A 20861-nucleotide genomic window follows, 5' to 3' on the forward strand; every position below is an offset into this window, starting at 1 on the left:
CAACTTCGTGTGACAAGGACGTTTTTTCTTTCATTGTTATCTGGCAACTTCGACGACCGTTTGAGCTCAAATTAATTTGCACAGGTTTATATTTTATGCATTATGTTGAGATACACCAAATGAGATTGGGGAGAAGACAGGTCTTTGACAATTACCAACAACGAGAAATCAGGAAAAATATATTTAAGGATGTCACTTCTCAGGCCGTGTCCGAATTGGCGACTTCGGCTACAGCTACGGCTAGGGCGCGCGCGTCTGCTATTCTTCAACACTGACGGACGCGCTGATCTAGACGTAGCTGTAGCCGAAGTCGCCAATTCGGACACGGCCTAAAGTTCAGATAAAAATTCTCACGGGCAATTCGGTCCCCATGCCTAGCCTCAAGAGAGGGCGTAACACACTGTTGCAACAAGCGGGTTTTACTTTAATCCAATCGATTATTCTAGAATGTTCATAAACGCAGTGCTATCTTTTGAAGTGCGAACCTCTAACGACTTGCACACAAGTCTACTTCAACAAGAGGGGAATCCCCCCATTTTGCAAGAGCATACGCGCAATACCATAGTTATGGCGGTGGTGGTAATAAATTTAGGCAACGGTATTTCCCTAAAGTGGCAATATAGTACCGTAGAATGTTCGACCGTCTGCAGTAGTGACTGAAATCAGTGCTCGAGAAGGAGTCGTCCCTTTGTTCATAACAGAGTGGTAAGTCAAAACAGTCTTGTTCCACGTCGTAATGGGCAAAGTAATATCAGTTTCAATGTCGTTTGAGCTGTGTGAACAGAGTAGGGCCTCACATAGCCCTATATAGGACTCTTTCTCTGTACACAGGAACAGAGTCCTAAGTATTGAGGCCCGTTTCTGGGGCGGAAAAAATTCACAGCTTCATAACTTAAATCTTACCTGCAACAAGCCATTAATTTCAACAGATTCACATTCCATGATGGCATACATTTTTCTGCGGTGGGTTTTGGTCCTCATATTTTCCTCACAAATCCGTCATTTTTGTGAAATAATGCAGCTTCCAACGTTAACAAATTCCCGTTTTGATCGTTTTCTCACAGTGTTGTCTGTTGTCGTGCGTACGCGTATACATTCGCGTGCAAGACGCATGATGCAAGCTTAGACGCATGAATTCTTGGTCACCATATCTTGACTGCACACAGCGTTAACAACACAATTCAAAAATGTGCTCGTCGCGCGTCTTGCGTACAAACGGCAGACTGTGAGAGTACGGACAAAAATGGGTATTCCTTAACGTTGGGAGCTGCATTATTTCATGAAAATGACGGATTTGTGAAGAATATATGACGATCAAAACCCACCGCAGAAAAACACATGCTGCCATGGAATGTGAACCTGTTGAAATTGGTGCTTTCTTGCAGGTAAGATTTGAGTTATGAAGCTGTGAAAATTTTCCGCCCCAGAAATTTACCCTGATGTCCAGGACGTCACTGTAGTACAAAACGAAAGTGTAAGGCCGCCAGGGCTAGGCCTCACAGTACAATTCAATCAAGTATAGTTACATGTCGTCAGAACTGTGAAACAGCGCCCCTACCCTACACTGCAGAACGTGCTCAGTAGTTAAAACATAGAGTCTTGCTCTGTGTATGGTAAAAACTAGTTTAAATGTTGTTTTAAGCTGACGTGTGGCAAGCAGAAGTAGGCAGTGTAACTGGGGTGCTAGATAACATCTGCAGTTTAAGCTCATTACTACAGTACAGGGGCCAATTTCATAGAGCTGCTTAAGCAAAAAATTTGCTTAAGCACGAAAATAGCTCGCTTATTTTACACAGGTTACTGACAAAAATTTCATGCCATATACATTACTTTTGACTGGTATTTAGCTGTTGTTTGCTTAGCATAACAATTCAGTTGAGTCTTGGCCGTTAGTCTGATTTTACTGAGCAAGGAATTTTTGGCTTAAGCAAAATTTTTTGCTTAAGCAGCTCTATGAAATTGGGCCCAGGCCTAAACTAGTACCGTAGAGAGGTATTGGAGGTATTACTACATATGGAAAACTTTGACCCCATTTCGGACAGAAAATAAGCCCCTGCTCTCTCACACACCACGTGTGTGCACTAACACACATTCATGAATATGCAGTGCGGTCACAGCAGCAGCAGTTCACACGATCAAACCATTCCAGACAAAGGGGATAAATACAACTGGAGCGGAGAATGTTCTCGCATACAGCCATGCTTGTACAGAGCAAGTAGCCTGATAATTGTTTCCAAACTGAAAAATAAATAAGTGTAACTATAATGATTGTCATGCTTGTTGTGATACCGAATAGTATAGTTTAATACGTGCATGTAACATGTACATCACATGACAGTTCTTCACGAAAAGTGCATGTCAATCTTATGTAAGTGTTGCTTCTGATTAATCTTCATTTATTTTGTCACTCAAATTTATTAAAACGGTACAATAAAGGAACAAAGAAAACAACCAATCTTCCTTCGATTGTCTTATGTAAACCATCCATCTCCAGATCTACATGGGATCATTGGAATCAGGCTCATAAAGTCGATAATGCAACATACACCATCACAAACTGTTACCCCTCTAAAAAATAATGAGGTGATCCAACACAAAGACGTCAATTCTTACACTTATTACTGGATATTTAGACAGATTTAACTTACGGCAGTGATCAAAAGAGGAACCGGAACATAAATACTTTTATAAAATCTCTTTACTTGTAAACAAATCTGAGATTCAAGCAGTATATTTCGCGATTTCACCGACGAAAAAACTCGCTTCGTCTTTCACGTGGACGGACGGAAGCATGAGTGTGTTGGGCTAGTTCCCAGTACAACAAGTGCGTACGTTGCTGCCTGTGTACGGGAAACCAATGGAGCCTGACTATACTAACTACTGCATATTCATTGCGGGATCATGTCTTCAGATTTGAAAGGAGCTCAACAATTGGATCGAAAAAGGCCCTATATTCCTCTAGACCAATCAAACTTATTGTTATATCACTGGAAAGAGAATTCTCTCTAGTTTATTTAGACATGCGATCCAGTTGTGTAAGATGAATGGAACAGCTTTGCCGTTCACTTTTTGGCCATGTGTTTCACATGTTAAACCACGCGTGCAGGGCTTCCGTGAGCAAATGTCCGTAAGTTTTCCATATGAAATCGGAGAACAAAAAACATTAACAGTAGAACAGTGCCCCAGTTAATTAATGTATTTTGTTTGACTTCTGACTATAGGCGGTACAGATTGTACGTACGAGGGTTAATTCTTGTCAAAATGGGCCCGGTGGAAAGGGACCATTCAATCAGCATCTTTTCCATTACTGTAACTGTCTTTTGTAAACAATTATTACTCAAACTCTGGTAATAATATTAATTAGGAATTTCTTCCCCTGAAGGATTTAGCTTTCCTAATGCATCATGGAAACCAGCAGAAGTATTTTAGTCACTAATCTTCCAGAACTGGACAAGAAAAAGTTGAGGGACAAACTAGAGATCCATTTCGGCAAGAGAGGAAATGGCGGCGGCGACGTTATTCAGATTGTGATAACAGAGCAATGCAGCCTGATGGGAACATTTGCTTTGATAACGTTCGCTGAACAAGAGAGTAAGTATCTAGGAGGGTAGCCCACCTTGTTGGGCTGTATATAAATGGCTCGCTTTTAATTAAAAGCTGATCATCGATCATCGGTCTAATCATAGTCGTCATGATAAGACTGATGTTAAAAGCGAGCCATAACACACAACCTAACAAGGTGGGTTACTAAAGGGGTTAGTTATCGCATACTCCTAGAATGAGGTTCGTTCAGCTATCGTCTCTTCATGGAGACAACAGCGGATTGAACCTCATAGTTCTAGGCTAGGAGAAGTTCCTGCAATGATCCACCCCCCAACCCAGGGACTGGAAAGCTTTTTTGCTTGCATAAGGGGTTGGGCTGGTTGAGTGTTGGGGGGGGGGGCTTTTTTGAAGGTCACTCGCTGATGTGGGTCACATTGACGGGCAGGTACAGGGGAAACTTTAGGGGGCGAGGATTTATGCCTCTGATGATACAAATGAAGTGTTCCAATGATTGTATCATCAAAATTTGCTTCATTTCGTATGAAGTTTGACCTTGGCTTCATGGCAAAATTACAGTCCCTAAAAACATATCTTTAACTAAAGAAAACATCCTAATAACTAAAGAAAAGCCTGTGCAGGCTAAATGTCCACAACAAGCCTAAGTTAAAGATGTTATGAGTTCTATTTGAATATTTTGAGGAAAAGTTTGAACTAAGCAATTATTAAATCATTTCTCTTTAAGCTGTTGCCTCTGTGCTTGGGAAGCAGCATATCTTCTTTGATAAGACGCTAACGGTGGAACCACACTCGTCTACTGAGGAGGAGCAACGCAACACTGATCATAACACTCGCCCTAAAATTGGATTTGCAAGACTTCCCCAGGTATGGCTCGTGAAGAGACTATGTACAAACTCTTAAAATGAAAAATTACTAGCGCCCCCTGCCAGACCTGGGAGAACGCACTTTTGCCAAGGGGTGTTCGGTGCTTGCCATACAACTTAGAGAGGCAGGGAAGAGGGGGGGGGGATAGGGGGTGGCATAAATGCCCTCCCAAATTTGGGCAAAACGGGGGGGGGGGGGGGGTGGAAGTATGGGCACAGCAAGAATATATGCCATGCTTTCTGACTTGTTTCAATGTCATGAAAGTTGTGTAAAAGGGCAATACCCTATGTCCCTGTTTATAGTGAAACAAAGTGTAGATGTCCGGGTGGTTATTCAAGCCGGCTGTCCGGCTGCCAGCAAACAGTTGAGGGCGCTCTGACGTTGTTCTGGTGTAAAAAAACTTTTCGCTGTAGGCCAGCCCAAAAAGTTATGCCGTGTGCACACGCTATGCGGTGGAGGTGGTTAAGGGTTGCTTCAGTAGAAAAGGGCCAACAAATATACATCTGGGCAAGATTCCTGAAAAACAAATAACCATGTTGGTGTTTTACACTATAATTCTAATTATATATTGTGGTTTATATCAATACCTAATTCTAATGTAACAAAATTTGGATGGACCTTCCATAGATTGGTTATGGGCTAGTTATGAATGTCTTTAATATTAGGGGAAAGGGATTAATTAACTCTTCCCGAAACCCAACATGCAGTTTCCATTAAAAAAAAGTGTTGTTATTTTTTTCCCCTCAAAATTTGTCTTTTGTTTCATTAATAGTTGCCATCTCAAGATCTTAAACTTATCATCCATGGTCGATATACTGAAGATGTTCTTCAGTCTACCGCAGAGTTAACCAATGCAGCACTACAAGTTGATGAGAAAAGCACCAAATTTTGTCTGGCGGGGCCACCTGTTGCCATTGTTCAGGCTGTTAATATTCTTGGAAAACACAGCAACACTAAATTAACAACTCAGCCTCATGGATCAGGTAATGTTGGGCAGAGAAAGAACATGACAAATTGGACAACATCACTTGAAGGACATGAACATCGCACAAAAGAAACTTTTGCAGACAAAAAAGAGCTGAGTGTCCATGTAAACCATTCAGATGCAGACCCTCTCAAAGTTGATCAAAATAACCTTGGTAGTCCAGAGAAAGATGTTCCTAATCCAAGACAGAAGATAAATAAACACGCTGCCAATACCAAGAAGCCTTCAAGAAACATTGCCACGTTTGACCCCAAGATTCTCAGTTACATTCATGCTATTCAGCACAGAGTAATAACTGAAGCTGGGGATAGATTTCATGTCGACTTTGAAGCCAAGGCTAATGGAGAGGTAGAGTTTAAAAGCAGGGAGAAAAACACAGATCAACAAGAAATCAATGAATCCATGAAGTTTCTTAAGGGGGTGGTGGACAGTATTAAGAAAATGGGTTTTGTCACAGAAGTCATTTGCCTGATGGAATTTGAGGAAGCACCAAAACAAAAAGTCGATGAGGCAGTGAAACAGACATTGGAATCAACAGATGTTCTTGTGACCCTCAAAACTGGCGACATGTTGGAATTCTATGGAACGAAACAGAGTGTTCACCATGAGATAGAAAAACTGAGAGCAGGCATCCTACGGAGAGATTTGCAAACTGACAGCCAAGGTGATATCGAGCAACCTGTGTACAATCAAACAAATAATGATGGGACACAACAACCTTCTGAGGAAACAGGAAATATGGACATGGCTGGAAATTTCAGAGCTAATGAGAATTTCTCTAATGATCCTGAGAGGTTGGCTTCCTTAGATGCAGAAGTCACAGATGAAGCATCTACTGCCCATGGTGTACAAGTCGAAAAGTCAGTTGATTCACCAGCGAGAAAACCGTTGATTCATCCGGTGGCAATACATGAGGGTTCCTCAGTCGTGGGTGATGTTCAGGTCCGTTTTGCTGAGAGTTTGGTAAATGGAGAGAGTTATCTGCCTCCTGAAGCTCCACCAACCTGGAAGGAGGAAAGTAATCCATCACCGGGCTCAAAAACATATAATGACATATGTTATCCTCCAAATGAAGCAAAAGAAGAAAACCACACGTCCATGCAAAGTTGGCATCCCGTTCAACTGACAACGAATTCCACCGATGAAAGTTTACCTAATGAGCAGATCAAGAGTTCAGGCATAGTTACTGAACAGGAACTAGAAACTGCCAAGCCTAAAACCACCTATGTATACATGAATCCAGGGGCTAAGTCTCCCCCAGTGCAACATAACCATCTTCAAGGAGCAACGCAGCAGGAGGAGGATGATGAAATAGCCTCACTTTCACGTCAGAGTGATGACTCAACAAAAATGGTTGAGAAAAGTATGGATCAGGTGGATGGGATAGGGCCATTGTTTATGACAAATAAAATCATGGGTAAACTGCTGGACATGGAACCAACATCAAGATGCGTTCCTTATCAGGAAAGCTCACGGGACACAGATGAACCGATGGAAGTCGATCCCATTCTCCCGGTAAAAACATCAGCAGCCGTTCCATCTCCTTGGGACTCTTTGCTATACAGCCAGCCTCCTGTCGACCACTCAAAGGTTGCTGCTGCTTCTGTTAGAATCCCAAAGGATGCACGTATCCATAGTTCTGTCGACCATTCACAGGATGTTGCTTCTTGTAGAATCCCAATGGGTGGGTGTATCCCTAGTCCTGTAGATCGAGACCACTCACGGGTTGTTGCTTCGCCTGGTAGAATCTCGATAGATGCACATATCCTTGGTCCTGTCGACCACTCACAGGTTGTTGCTTCTCCTAGAATCCCAATGGGTGTGAGTATCCCTAGTGCTGTCGACCACTCAAAGGTTGCTTCTCCTGTTGGAACTAGTCATGTAGATCGAGACTTCTCTGCGTTTTTTGCTTCTTCTTTTAGCTTCCCTATGGGTGGTATCCCTGGTCGACATGGCACAATGGCCCAATCAGAAGATTTCAGTGTAACAATAAGACCAGGGATGAATGTAGTCATTCGTCAGGGTGACATCACTGATGAGTTCACTGACGTCATTGTAACCTCAGCTGATCCACATCTACAGCTCCAAAACGGAGTTGGGAGAGCCGTTCGCGAAGCTGCTGGACAAGATCTAGTGAGAGCATGTCGACTTTGGATAAAGAAGAATGGACCTGTTGATAATGGTCAAAATGTCTGGACAGTTGGCGGCAATTTGAAATGTAGTCATGTCCTCCATGTTGTTCTCGAAGAGTCACAGAATGGAACAGAATTGAAAAGTGTGATTGTGGGTTTGCTGAGGACATGCGCCCAGTCTTTGCAAGCCTCCCATGTATCCATGCCAGCTATAGGATTAGGTAAGTAACTTTTTTGGTTTGTGTTACTCTGTGACATTTTGACAGCTGGGGTTTGTGATATGGCAGCAAAAAAATGTTTGAAGTTCTTTCTAAAATAAAAGGGAGATTTAGTGTAGAATACGCACTCAGTTTAACTTTTCTTATTTGAGTATATTGCTACTTTTCATTCAGGTTTGTCGTCCCAATTTTAAAATCTTCAGAGTTACATTTACATCTTCCAGCTTTCTCCATAAGATGATCAGAGTATACTGATCAAAACATTCGGTGAAAACTAACGATTGTTTTCATGGTTTTAACCGCAAAACCTTACTATATCATTGAATTTACACTGTATGAGTCGATAAAAAACTTTGTCAAACTGATCCTTTCATATTGTTATTTTGATAAACTTTCAGAAAGAATGTCAGTGTCAAAAAAAAGATGGGCCAGAGCTTTTTTTGATGCAGTTGGTGAAATCGCTCAGTTGTACGACAAAGGATGGATACAGCTCAGTACTTTGGTTCTAGTTGATAGAAACAAAGCGCTACTCTCGGAAGTCAAGAGGGTTTTCAATTACCCAAATTTATCTGGATCATCTCAAGAGAGCTTTCAAAATGGCCGACAAGCGGTCCCTCATCCAGGTAGGTCAAAGTGAAAGTAACATCTTTGTTCTTTGAAAGAGTACTTCGCCTAATGTTTTGCTTTTGTTTTACAAGATCTTAACCCACTGCCCTAATTAAAGGATTTCCCGAGAACACATAAACACTGTTAGTGCCCAGCAACAGGAAAATCCGTCATGAACAAGAAATTAGTCTCTTTCGTCATTCTTTTTACTAGTGGTACGAGATTGGTAACATTGCAAAATATATACTTCACATTTTTGGCAATGGTGTGCTTTTCCCAACGGTATACAGGGCCTGCAATTTTGTGACAACTTTCACAAGACTGCAGGGCTTATAGCTCAACACATTTGCTGAACCAAAACACCTGTGAAACAAGACCAGAATCTAATGAGTTTCAAAAATTAAATTTAATAGATGTTAGTTTTGCGTCAAGGAAAGTATAGAAAAAAAAAACATTATTTGTTTTTAGCCATTATTTTCTTTATCCCCATAGATGCTTATCTTTGAAAATGTTGCTTGAAATATATACAATCATCTACATACATGTTTGTTTTGATTTTCATAAAAAGAAATATTCAAATTCAAGAGTGCAGATTTTTGGAGCAAGCGCCATGAGCGTGGGCATTGGTGGATACTGGCGCTATACAAGACCTTGATTATTATTATTACCTAGATGGCAGTACTTTATAAGCGACGCCTGTGACGGTGTGAAAATCAACAATTGGTTTCAAACAGACAATGTTCAATTGTTCATAAAACAAATTTTAAAATTTATGATATTGTGATGGAATCTGTTCTGAACTTATTCGCAGGTTTGAGCAGTAGCTTCACTAGCAGTGGTGCTGCAAACTACCCTGGATTCCGGGCAAAGGGTCCGAGCAAGGTACGAAAAGGGGCATCCAGAAGAGGCATAAGTACCACTGAGGCACAAGATCGCTGGAGCTCTAATGTAACGTCCACGAGGAAAGCCAGCAGTGGTGTAAAGTCTGCATTCATGGATGATTTACCAGTAGATGATGACCACAAATGTGCCATCTGCCTGGGTAGGATTGATCAAGAAAAAAAGCTGCGCTGCAAACACAGCTTCTGTCGAAAATGTGTAGACGCGGCTCTAAAGGTACACAAATACTGTCCTATCTGTAAGCAGCCGGTTCAGTAGGTAGATCGAAAAAAGATTACTTGAGAAAAAATGGAGAAAATTAAACAATTTAAAAATACTTTTTGTTTATATATATTTGTTTCTATGCAAATCGCCAGACACACAAGACCATAAGGCCACTTCAAGGTGTGGGCTACACGCAACTATTTTTCTAGGGGCCGTTGCCACCTACTCGTGGGGCTGAAACAGGGTTGACCAGTCCATACAGATGTAGGCTTGGGTATCATCCATCAGAAGCCTGGCTGGTAGAGCAGAAAGCACTACCTCCCAAACTTAAAACAATGAGTTTAGAAGAATTTTCATTGAACATGGACAAATATACGACTGTTTGCATGCACTGGCCCACTCCCTGCCACTGTTAAATATGGACTCTAGACTTTATAAAACAATGGTGTTTGCCTAAAACAGAAAAATTGGTGTGAGCTGAAGCCCAATTTGTTTTGAAATTAACATTCAGTAGACTAGCATTAGGTGAGTGCATCGATATGAACTATAGACTTTTTTAAAACAATAGGCCATTTTGAGACATGGTGGGCACACCATTATCTATGACACTTTTGGAAATGGGTAAATTTGTATATATACATGTACAGCCAAACCACTCCCAAAACACTCCTATAGGGTCCAGTCTGCCATATCTCAAAAGCATTATGATGTTCTACTGAAAAGATTGTGTGACAGGGTTTAAAGGGAAGGTACACGTTTGGTCATTATCAAAGACCAGTCTTCTCACTTGGTGTATCCAATCATAAGCATAAAATAACAAGCCTGTGAAAATTTGGGCTCAATCGGTCATCGAAGTTGCGAGAAAATGATGAAAGAAAAAACACCCTTGTTGGTCGAATTTGTGTGCTTTCAGATATGAATAAAAGACTCATTATTTTAGTGAGAAATTACCTCTTTCTCAAAAACTATGTTACTTCAGAGGGAGTTGTTTCCCACAATGTTTTATACTATCAACAGCTCTCCAATGCTCGTTACCAATTCAGTTTTTAAGTTAATATTTTTTTGGAGTAACTACCAAACGTGTACCTTCCCTTTAAACAAAGTATGCCAGAACAAATTAAGGCTATTGTTATTCAGAGTATAAAATACTGGAAGAGTTTATTACACATTGAGCATTCACAAATTATCAAGCTGCACTTTTATAATATTGTTTTTTGTGTGTTATACTTCAGATTTTTTGCTTTTTAAAAATTTTATAAATGCTGCTGGCATTTTGAAAACCATGTGAGTGTTGCAATATTACAATGTAAAGTTAATCCTGGCTCTGAGATTTCTCGCCCAATTGATCAAAGTGTACATTTATAATGTTACTTGTTTAAAAGACGCTGCGTTACTGACAACTCAAGTATAATTTAATAAATATTTTCAGGTAATTAATGTAAAATTATTACGAGAATCGATACCTACTTGAGATATCTTTTTATGCTCCAAGTACACCTTTATTTTTGGAAATTGTTCAAATCAGGCATGAAACTTGGCCCTTGGAAAACAGTTGGAAACATTTTTGAGCACGAGGGCCGAGCTACATGATAGTATGGTGTAGGCTTTAATAGACTTTTCAGGCTATTCAATACCAAATTTTCTGATTTTTCCGTGGTCACAAAAATTTGAAATCATACTTAAGTAGTAAGGACATCATGCCTGTCAAATGAGGGGGAACTATGTGTTATTATTATAAAATAAGTATGTTATGGTGAATAATGTCAAGAATGTAAGCTCTATTCTTTTGAATGATACATGTAGTGTGTCGGCCTGCAATATGTGGTGAATGCTTACAATTGTTGGACCTTACACATAACTGGTCCTGGAGTCAGATGGCTGGTTCAGAATTGTATATACTTTAATATATGCATACAGTATAAAGGAATAGTAGAAGTATTTAAGAAAATATATCAAAATGTTAAATATATATCTTGTGATCATTAACTTGGAAAATTAATCTGGTCATAAATAACTCATATTCAAAACGTATCGTAACAGAACGTGATAACCTGACAGAGGGCACGCTTTTCTTTGACTCTCTGTAAATCAAAACAAGAATAGACTAACCTAACGCAAAGCTAGTGGGCGATACGGCACGGTGCTTATGGTAGCCAGGCTGGAAAATACCTCATTCGAAGACCTTATTTTGCTCGTAAAGTTAGGGTCATAGATTGGTTAATTAATGACCATACAAAATTACTTTGTGAGAAGCACTGCAGCTGTTCACAGTATACAGTAAACTATTTTGAGAAATGATTCCCTGCAAAGTCAAATGGTTTCTTTAATTAAGCAAAAAACACAATTGAATCTGCAAAACAATTCTTGCTCGATTCACTTCTTAGATTTGTGTGCGTTGTTGTCAAATGCTGCAGCCAGAGATGCGGTTGGTATCTGCTTTCACCAATAAAAGGTGGATGGTTTCAAATTTGCATGAAAATACTGTGACAGTTTTTCTCAGCATGTAGACACTGTATTCAGCTGAATATTTCACAGGTGACGTGTATTGTGCCTTTATTTGGACATTTGACTTTATTAGTAATAATTGTACATTTATAATGAGACATGTCTGCCCTAAAAGACACACCTGTCCCAGAAATATATTAAATTTGATAGAGCTTGCGTTAAAAGAATGATTTTATGTGACAATACAAGTATACAAGGATTAAAAGGTGAATCAGCCTTATGTTGACAAAACCAATGTATGACCTCACCTTTACAGCAATCTGCATGAAAACAATTATATGTTTATAAGATTTGGTCACGCTACGTGTTTTGTAGATAGAAAGTTCTAGAATTTCATTAGTACATTATTGTATGCAAAATATCACAGCAACTTAGAACACGCATTAAAGACAAATATTCTTAATAAAATTAATTCCTCAACATCAATAATGGAAGTATTGCAGTATTGTAATGTTGAAAATGCTATGACGAATTAGTACACTTGTTTTTTTAATAAAAGAGACAAATAATGTTGTAAATGGGTCTGTATACGTTTGGTAAATGACTATAACAAATAATAGCAAAACTTGGTAAGATGTAAAGCAACTTTGGATAGTTTAATGCATTTTGAAAAACATTTAACTTTGAAGTGCTGCGTTTTTGGAAAGAATTGTCACTTTATATTTAAAAAAAATTGAATATAAGATTATTTGTATTCATAAGGGATTGTCCTTCCTGCGTGGGCATATTCACTCTGTATTTTCGGTTATATCTCAAAAATGCGACCACCTTTTGAAGTGAAATTTTCATGGGTTAGTTTTATTGTGTAGATTTACATTTGGAAAGGATTAAAAAATTCAAAGGGTGCTAAAAACCAAGCGTATACAGACCCTTTAAGTGTGTATGTATTAACTAGAAATATCATGTTGTATAGCTATACCAGAACAATAATAAAGGTGAAGTACTGTGAATGCTTGCGAGAATATTATTCTGTATTAGCCTCCATTTTCATTTAATGCTGAATAAAAGACAATCAAAATAATGCTTTTTAAAAACTGTTCACAAATATCAATAAAATACCATTACAAAAATATCAAAATTTACACGATGACTATCAAGGTGAACATGGTCCCATTATCCCTTGTAACTAAACAAATTGCCACAATCACCATTTACTTTATTGAACATAAGAATTGATCAAACAGAAAGCGGAGGTGTATGTAAAAAAAACATTAAAAAAAAACATTACAAGCCCTTCATAAACACCAAAACCAACTAAAACAAAACAGGGGTAAGCCAGTAACCATTGACCTGATCTCCCCAATTCTGTCTGTCAAAATTTCACAACATAAGCTTGAATTAATTTAATTAACACTTAAATTAAAAATTACAATAAACTAATTACTGCACTGAAATGGACTGCAAAACCTGTTAACAACCAGATCAAAGCCCTTGTCAAATTGCTTCACAAAGGTTTAGACAAAAAATGCTGAGATTCTTCAAACATGTATGCAAAAAGAAGACAAATCACAAATTCTTGATCACAAAGTTTAATAAAACAAATTATAAAACTGACATACAGATCCTTGTCATTTGATTGGTGGAACTTACTGCACGTGACATTCACTATTACTCCCATCCGCGCCGGCGATCAAAAAGACCGATACGCCCATGGGGAATAGCATTTCCTGTTCAACAGTTAGGATCATCCTTGTTCCCAATGTTTTTGAGCAGTACAGCGCCGCCACACCGCTGCTAAAACAAAGGAGCACCTGTGCAAAAGGTTGTGATCCAATTTGTGCATTGTTGCCGCTATGCTGCGCTATATTATTTTTGGTTGTCAGTAATTTGTGTGATTTTTCATAGTGTTATACTTTTAAAATACATCAAATGACAAGGATCTATAAAGTCAGTTATATAAAACAAATATTGAGTGGCTTTAACTCGTGGAATGGGAGGAATATTATCGCTCAGTAAAATTTGGACTGTTCCGTTTCACTCGGCTTCGCCTCGTGAAATGGAACAGTCCAAATATTACCTTGCGATAATATTCCTCCCATCCCACTCTGAGCCACTCAATATTTGTATACTGATACACCGAATTCTGTTTCATTTTGTCTGTCAAGAAGTTAGTTCAATAAATCAATCACTGAACTGTAATGTGTTTAAAAAGTACATAAAAACTTGGGTTTAGCACGGTTTCCCATTCACCTCACTCAAAGGGTTGTTACACAGGATTGGTAAAGCTGACAAAAAGTCGCAGTCAGTATTCATGTTTTTTTAATGATCATTTGGGATTAATCCGTAGAGTGAGTCAGAAGAAAAAAGTGAAAAATAATTTACAATTTCCAGCATGATAACACACTGTCCTCAATTCTGGTTGCCACAACCACGATCAGCTGGTCAGAAAATATATCAGAAAATATATCACAGAAAATAAAGGTCAAATATGATAAGTAAGGTTTCAGACTAAAAATTAAACTAAGTTTTTTTTAGCCTAACAAATCATGTTTAATACTTTAAACTTTACTTTGGAAACTAATGTGGTTGCCTTTCATTTTGGGTTCTGTTGAGAGCTGCCAATCACAAGTTATATTATGAATGATTGACACACCCTTGTCACAGATAATGCTGTGTTCAGTGTACTGAATTTGCGTTGTGTTTTGTCTTTTGAATTCCTTAACTTTTATCAAAGAGTTTACTGTATTGGAAAAAGGTTTCTACCTAAACTAGATTCCTGGAGTTTCAGCCAGATAATCAAATATGGGATGAGAGAAAATCAAGTTTTTTTCTTCTCTAATCCTATGTTTGATTATTTCACTTATATGGTGATTATGCACCATTCCAAATATTGTGATTGTCCGTTTCAGCCAGATGTATTTAAATTTGAACGGCCAACGCAGCAGCCGATATATTATCCCCACCACCAGCAGTCTTAAACACCTCGGTACAGACTAAGACAGGGGCGATACATATTTCATAATCATCTTCATTCCAACACGAGACAGGGCGGTTGTTTTCAAAGGAGACACGCTGGCTGTCTTTCTTCCGGGAGAGGGAGAAAGACTCATCCATGATCAATCGTGATTTGGCGATGTCGACGCCGGTGCTTCCGCAGACGTGCCTGTGTGCTGTGAGGGACGCTTTGGCAGCAGCCGACATGGTGTTCTTCCAGTGTGAATTCCTAGTGGTCAGAATAGCCTGGAAGGCCAGAGTATGGACGTGCAGACGTGTCAGGGCCCTCTTGCGTTTATCAGAAGTCTTCCTTAGGGTCCTGTAAATAGAGCGCATTTGATCTAAGACTGTGGCAACGCGAGGGTAAGGATCAGATATGACGCTGATATTACCGTAGTACAGAAGATTGTAGAGGTTGGGAAGCTCTTGCTCGTTCATACCGAGGGAGTCGGCATAGTACACAACATTGTCCATGACATCGATGGCGGTAGCCACTTCAGCAAAGGATGCGAATTCAAAGTGGATGGGAGTGTCGCGGGAGATGTCTTCAGTGAGCATGCGGTTTAAAAGTTTGAGTCTCTGGCTTCGTTCATCTGCACACAAAATAAACAACACAGCAAAGTTGTGGATTAGTATAGTATGGTTAATAGTGCAAGGCACTATGGTCTCTAAAGAGTTAAGGTAAGTCATTAATCGCTTTTTTTATAGCAAGGAGCTACCCCCTCTTGCACTTTGAAAATGTTTCCCAGCTCTGATGGTTTGGTTTCATTTTTGTGTAAATAATTGGATCCCAACATCATAACCCATGTATGACATTGTGGATGAGATCTCGGTTGCACACACAAGATGATTATGACTTCACCAAAACGAAGCGAAGAAGTAAACGCCAGAAGATGGAAGTGGATGGTCATGTTCTAGGAGTGGAAGATGCCTGCCACTGCAAGACAGCAATGACATTGATGCTTCAGGGAAAGAGGAAAGTAGGACGGCCAAGAACAACATGGAGGCATACTGAGGAGAAGGAAAGGAAACAGCTAGGGTGGAAGTCTTGGGGAGAAAAGCCAATTAAACTGGGGAGTTCTCTGCAGCCTTATTTGCCACTGGGCCCGAAGAGGATAGGTGAGGTAAGGTGTATGGCGTTTATTTCTTCGCTTCGTTTTGGTGAAGTCATAATCATCTTGCGGTTGCAACCGAGATCTCATCCTCTGCAACCTTATGTTCCACTGGGCTCGAAGAGGATAGGTGAGGTAAGGTGAGGATGTGGGAATGGTGGATAATTTATCCACTTTCTTTGCTCACAACATCTACAAATTTAGAGTGGATTTGTAAAAGTCGTAGCTGAATAAATTCATTCTCCGAGATGAGATGGTTAACCTACCTCCTTTGAAGGGGAAATTGTCCATCATCTGAAGTCCCCCGATGACCACTGCATGAGGGTTGAATGCCTTAAGACGCTCCTGGAATGTCTCAAGAGATGACAACAGGGGATTGGAAGTGTCACTGTGAACGATGAACCTTCATGTCAATAAGAAAAAGATTTTCAAATGTCAGATGAAGAGGACATTCAGATGAAGTGGGGAGGTGGTGAGAAACTGGACGACAGTAATTTTACTCGTATGATTAGTGGTCACTGTTGTGGACACAAATCAATGGGATTACTGATTCTACTTTATAGTACTGCATATGCTCCTGTTTATGGCTCTGAATACCAAGAATTTATAATAATATATCATAATTTGGGGGGCTAATCATCCTTACTCTCAGCTAAGAGCTGAATTGCGAAGGACGCGGCATGCAAGGGTGCCTTTGGCTGCCAGAAACATCAACCCATTATGACCACGGAGCACAGGCTAGAATGAAAGTGTTTAATTTTTCCCGAGGGAGGAAAACCGGATGATCTGGAAAACCCTCATGGCACAGCAGAAAACCAGCGCACAACTCAACATATGGCCCCAGCCGGGAATTGAACCGGGGTCACCTTGGTGAGAGGCGAGCACTTTATGCACACGCCAACCATGCCACCCATAAATAAAAATCATATAAAAAAAATCCATATGCGCCTACTGCTCATAGAATCACGCAATTTGCCATGAACACAGAAATCTGTAGTAAGAAGTACCATACAATTAGGCTTTGCTCACTGAGGTGTATCTTCTTGTTCAATGTGTAGTAGTACTGCTTAAATTTTATAATCTTTAAGCTAGAAAGTCCTTAGATTGCATCAGATTAAATCTAAACTCCAAACATTTTATCCTGCGGCCAATAGAAGGATCCCTCGCCCATGTTTCACCTTAGAGTCATCACAGAGTCTTACCCACCTGTTAGCCCGAGGGGCAGTGAAGTCTCCCCAAGACTCTCCTCTCTTATACTCCATGATCAGATGAATATCCTCGGCTGATTCGTCATCCTCGGGAGCCACATTGGTCACTGAATTAAGAAAGAACATAATGTAACTTAAATAGTATTGTGTGACAACGGACAATAAGGAGTGAATACAACAACGCAGTGAGCTTAGATACTCCACCATTCACTTGTAGCGTGTCTCATTTACTAAGGGAATAAAAGAGTAGTGACTCGGTCTTACGCAGCTGTTTAAAACCAGCAGGGTCAAGGTCGTACGATAAAGGACAGAGCCGAAGGCCAAACAGCCACGACCCTGCAAGATTTTAAACCATACACGGCATCCTGGTGAAGTAACCATCCAGAGACTTCTCCATCTCGATGGTGTGGGTCTAGGTCTCAGCTGCTTCTACTGTTTACACACTAGTGACCCTTTCCGCCGGTCACTCACAGTGTTGATGACCACACCTTTTTCATGTTGTGGAGCACGGACCACGCCTGTCCTTTTTGATAGTTTCAGTCGAAAACAATTACCCCAGAAGCTCCAAAATGTTTCAAAAATTAATACCTCGGGCTGACATTGCATTATCTTTTGATTACCCATTCAAAGTGGTGAACAATAACAACTAGTGATTATAAGACTCACCAATAATTCCCAGCTGCATTTCTTTGATTGTTGATTTGGACATGACGCTACCCAGTAAGCACTTACATCCCTCCATGGTCATCCTGTTGGCAATCACTGCAGCGTTACCGCCCAGCACCCAATTTGTTTCGGGTAGATCATGCGCAGCGGCTACCAACCGCTTGAACAACATCTTGTCGTGAACATAGCGCCTGTTAAATAAAACAAAAACAAGTTAGTTCATTCTTAAAGGTAGGGTCGAAGATTGGTATGGAGAGAGTAGAGCCATTGGTTCAATTGACCTCTTTGAGGAATGGCGGACACTAGAGGAGTTTATTATTTGGTTTGAGTATCTTTAGACAAATTTACCCGAACCAAAGAGTGCCCTAGTAAAGTGTCTTCCATATATCTCAAAATGGCTTATGGGAGTGGTAAAATGAAGAAGTCAGTATCTGGGTAAATTTCAATGGTGGAAATGAGGATCTTAACTTCGCTCAATGCGCTGTATTTTTGGCCGTGTGTGGGCCCTCTAAAACACATTATTTGTATCACTTTTGGGGGTATATTCATTCTTACTTCAAACACCTACTAATAACCGGAACACATAACCACCTCAGATAAGTCCACCATGGACAATAAGACCTCTAAAGGAGCTATTACAATGCATCTCTAAAGCAACTTAAAAATGTGGCACAACAAAAGTGACGGAATGTTGATTAAAACTGTGCAGGACGACTCGCATAAACCACCGGAAATATTACAAATACTATTGAGAGTGCCGTCACGCAGTCAAAAAGTTTGCGTAATTCTGCAGTGGCAATCTGTGGTGCTAAAAACCACACAAACCAATACATAACAAAAATGGTTCAGCATTAATTCAACATTGTGGGCATACCACATGGGGAAATTTTGTGGCAAGTTGGAGAATGCCTATATAAAAGGGTCAGATTTTTGTTTCTGCTAAAACCCTAATCATCGCTGTAATGAACTTGTTTCATTTTAATAATCTATATTCTGGACAGTAGAACAAAACACTAATTATATCCTTACTCAGCTGCAGCTCCGTAGGAGAAGAATAAAGCGAAACTCTCCGCCAGGTCCTTGGATGACTTGATAGAATCATGGTGTTTTGCTTTCTCCTCATCTGGCGGTTCAATCGCCACCTTGTAAAATAACTCTTTGGACGTGGTCACAGCATCGAGACAGGATCCCAGACCAACGGCTACACGACGAGGTTCCCCAGTTGTGGTCTTGATCTGCAGAAAGAGATTTGGTGAAATGTTAGTTATGTGCCTTGAAGGTAAGACTATTAGGACTTCAAGACTTGACAACTTACTATTCCGAGTTAATAGTAGTTGTCTGATTTCTTCACGCACCGTCCTCAAGTGGTTATAGACTGCGAAACTTCCAATAACAAGGTTCTGGGTTCGAAATCGGCCAAGTTGACTGCTGTGATTGGCTGTTGCCAGCTTAGCGCTTATATCTCCTTGAGGAAGTGTTGACGAAATCATCTGAACAAACAAATAAACAAACAACCACCACAACAAACAAACAAACAAACACCAAGCAAAAATTAACATAAAGGAGTCCAATGTGACTCCGAGGACAGCATTGGTTTTTTTTAAATGTTTTTTTCTTTCTTCTTCTTTTGTGTTTCTTTGTTCTACTACTGTGCCCGCTCTGCTGATTATATCATGACACAATGCACAATGTATGCATAGCTTGTGTGTACATTGACTAGTTATTTACAGTATTGATTTGTCTGAAACCAGTAAACATGTAATTCACAAAGGTCCACACCAGGATCAATGAAATAAACAACGCAGACTTTCCAAAATACAATACAAATGTAATGAATTGGTAGATACTGTTATACACTTGGTAAAAAATTCACTGCTGCTGTTGGTAGTATGAACTATTTTTTAGAAAGGATTCTCTCTGAAGCAATACTGCATGAATATTCGTTAACCACAAACCATTTTTAATCTGAGAAACAATTAGTGCATGAATTTCTGCTCTGATTTCTGAGGGTTGATATCCATTTTATCTGATCTGGGCCCAATTTCATAGCCCTGCTTAACAGTAAGCAAATTTGCTTGCTTACTGTAGGAGAAAAATTTGCTTAAGCCTTAGCGTATTTCACAGGTTAGCAGAAAAATTGGGCGGCCATATTGCGTGTTTACCGTGGATTTGCAATGTGAGTCATTTATTTTCGTGCAGTAAGCACCGGAAGGTTAGCATGCCTTTTCGTGTGCTTACGGTTAGCAGCGCTATGAAATAGAAATTGCACAGTAAGCACAAAATCGGCCGCTAAGCAGCACTATGAAATTGAGCCCTGATTCTTAACCCTCAGAGAAACCCTGCAAAATCTTAAATAGCCAGGAAAGTGTACACAGGTCACCCCATGTACTCAATAAACATTGTCCTACTTTTTCCCACCAAAGAAGGACCAAATCTCCTGCCTGATTTGAGCTGTTTTATGAATATAAAATGTAACACTAATAAACCGGTACAAGAATGCTGAGCTCATTTTTCATGTAAGTGTCTATTTGCAGTGCACGCCTTCTGAAGTCAGCTGTTCACATGAAGTATTTCCACACCAGAATTATAATCAGGCCTGGAATTTTTGCATCTTTGAAAGGGCAAGACCATTTTTATTTTAAAGTCGATGTGAAACTTTTGAAGGGGCAACTGAGGCTATGACCTCCATAGCCTGCGTGTAATTCCAGGTCTGCATAATAATTAACCAGATCAATCAACTGTTTCCAAAGCTAAAATGGCATCGCAAGTTGCAAATATTTATGGCATCCTAATTGCAAATATGACACCAAATATTCCTCATAAATCCATCTTTTTCGTTGAACATTTTAAATTCCCAACATAAATGGATAAAGGAAAGTCCTCACGCTGATAGAAATAAAGCGATGCTTCTACACTATGTAACATCAGGCCTGATACTTCACGGAGGCAACCAAGGCGATTGCCTC

General features: G+C 39.8%; 3 protein-coding genes across 4 annotated transcripts in view; 2 read left to right on the forward strand and 1 right to left on the reverse strand.

Annotated features, from left to right (window-relative positions):
• On the forward strand, positions 1-11042 carry LOC139935900 (uncharacterized). Of its 2 annotated transcripts, none has more exons than XM_071930532.1 (6): positions 1-705; positions 3365-3591; positions 4286-4425; positions 5198-7763; positions 8159-8383; positions 9178-11042. In XM_071930532.1, exons 2-6 carry the CDS (start codon positions 3405-3407, stop codon positions 9522-9524), a joined length of 3465 nt encoding a protein of 1154 aa, XP_071786633.1. In that variant the 5' UTR covers positions 1-705; positions 3365-3404; the 3' UTR covers positions 9525-11042. The 2 variants fall into 2 exon arrangements, with proteins under 2 accessions (XP_071786633.1, XP_071786627.1); XM_071930526.1 differs by having other exon boundaries at positions 2-705; positions 3383-3591.
• Positions 10612-20861, reverse strand: part of LOC139935936 (ADP-dependent glucokinase-like) — an 18398-nt gene continuing 8148 nt past the window's right edge. The window contains exons 2-6 of the mRNA XM_071930584.1: positions 18925-19130; positions 17896-18086; positions 17228-17336; positions 16288-16424; positions 10612-15502 (exon numbers count right to left, since the gene is read on the reverse strand). Of these exons, the coding sequence (XP_071786685.1) occupies positions 14835-15502; positions 16288-16424; positions 17228-17336; positions 17896-18086; positions 18925-19130 (1311 nt within the window). The 3' untranslated portion in view covers positions 10612-14834. The remainder of the gene's footprint in view (positions 15503-16287; positions 16425-17227; positions 17337-17895; positions 18087-18924; positions 19131-20861) is intronic.
• Positions 19125-20861, forward strand: part of LOC139935915 (uncharacterized) — a 54100-nt gene continuing 52363 nt past the window's right edge. The window contains exon 1 of the mRNA XM_071930563.1: positions 19125-19174. The gene's annotated coding sequence lies outside the window, so the exon portion shown is untranslated. The remainder of the gene's footprint in view (positions 19175-20861) is intronic.

The sequence above is a fragment of the Asterias amurensis genome, chromosome 1 (genome assembly GCF_032118995.1).
Source record: "Asterias amurensis chromosome 1, ASM3211899v1".
Taxonomy (NCBI): domain Eukaryota; kingdom Metazoa; phylum Echinodermata; class Asteroidea; order Forcipulatida; family Asteriidae; genus Asterias; species Asterias amurensis.

What these genes read in the sequence shown, in the direction of transcription:
- LOC139935900 (XM_071930532.1), top strand. Translation starts at nt 3,405, where the DNA reads ATGGAAACCAGCAGAAGTATTTTAGTCACTAATCTTCCAGAACTGGAC. An exon ending in AACGTTCGCTGAACAAGAGA is followed by an intron (nt 3,592 to 4,285) that starts GTAAGTATCTAG and finishes TTTCTCTTTAAG; the next exon opens with CTGTTGCCTCTGTGCTTGGG. An exon ending in CATGCCAGCTATAGGATTAG is followed by an intron (nt 7,764 to 8,158) that starts GTAAGTAACTTT and finishes ATAAACTTTCAG; the next exon opens with AAAGAATGTCAGTGTCAAAA.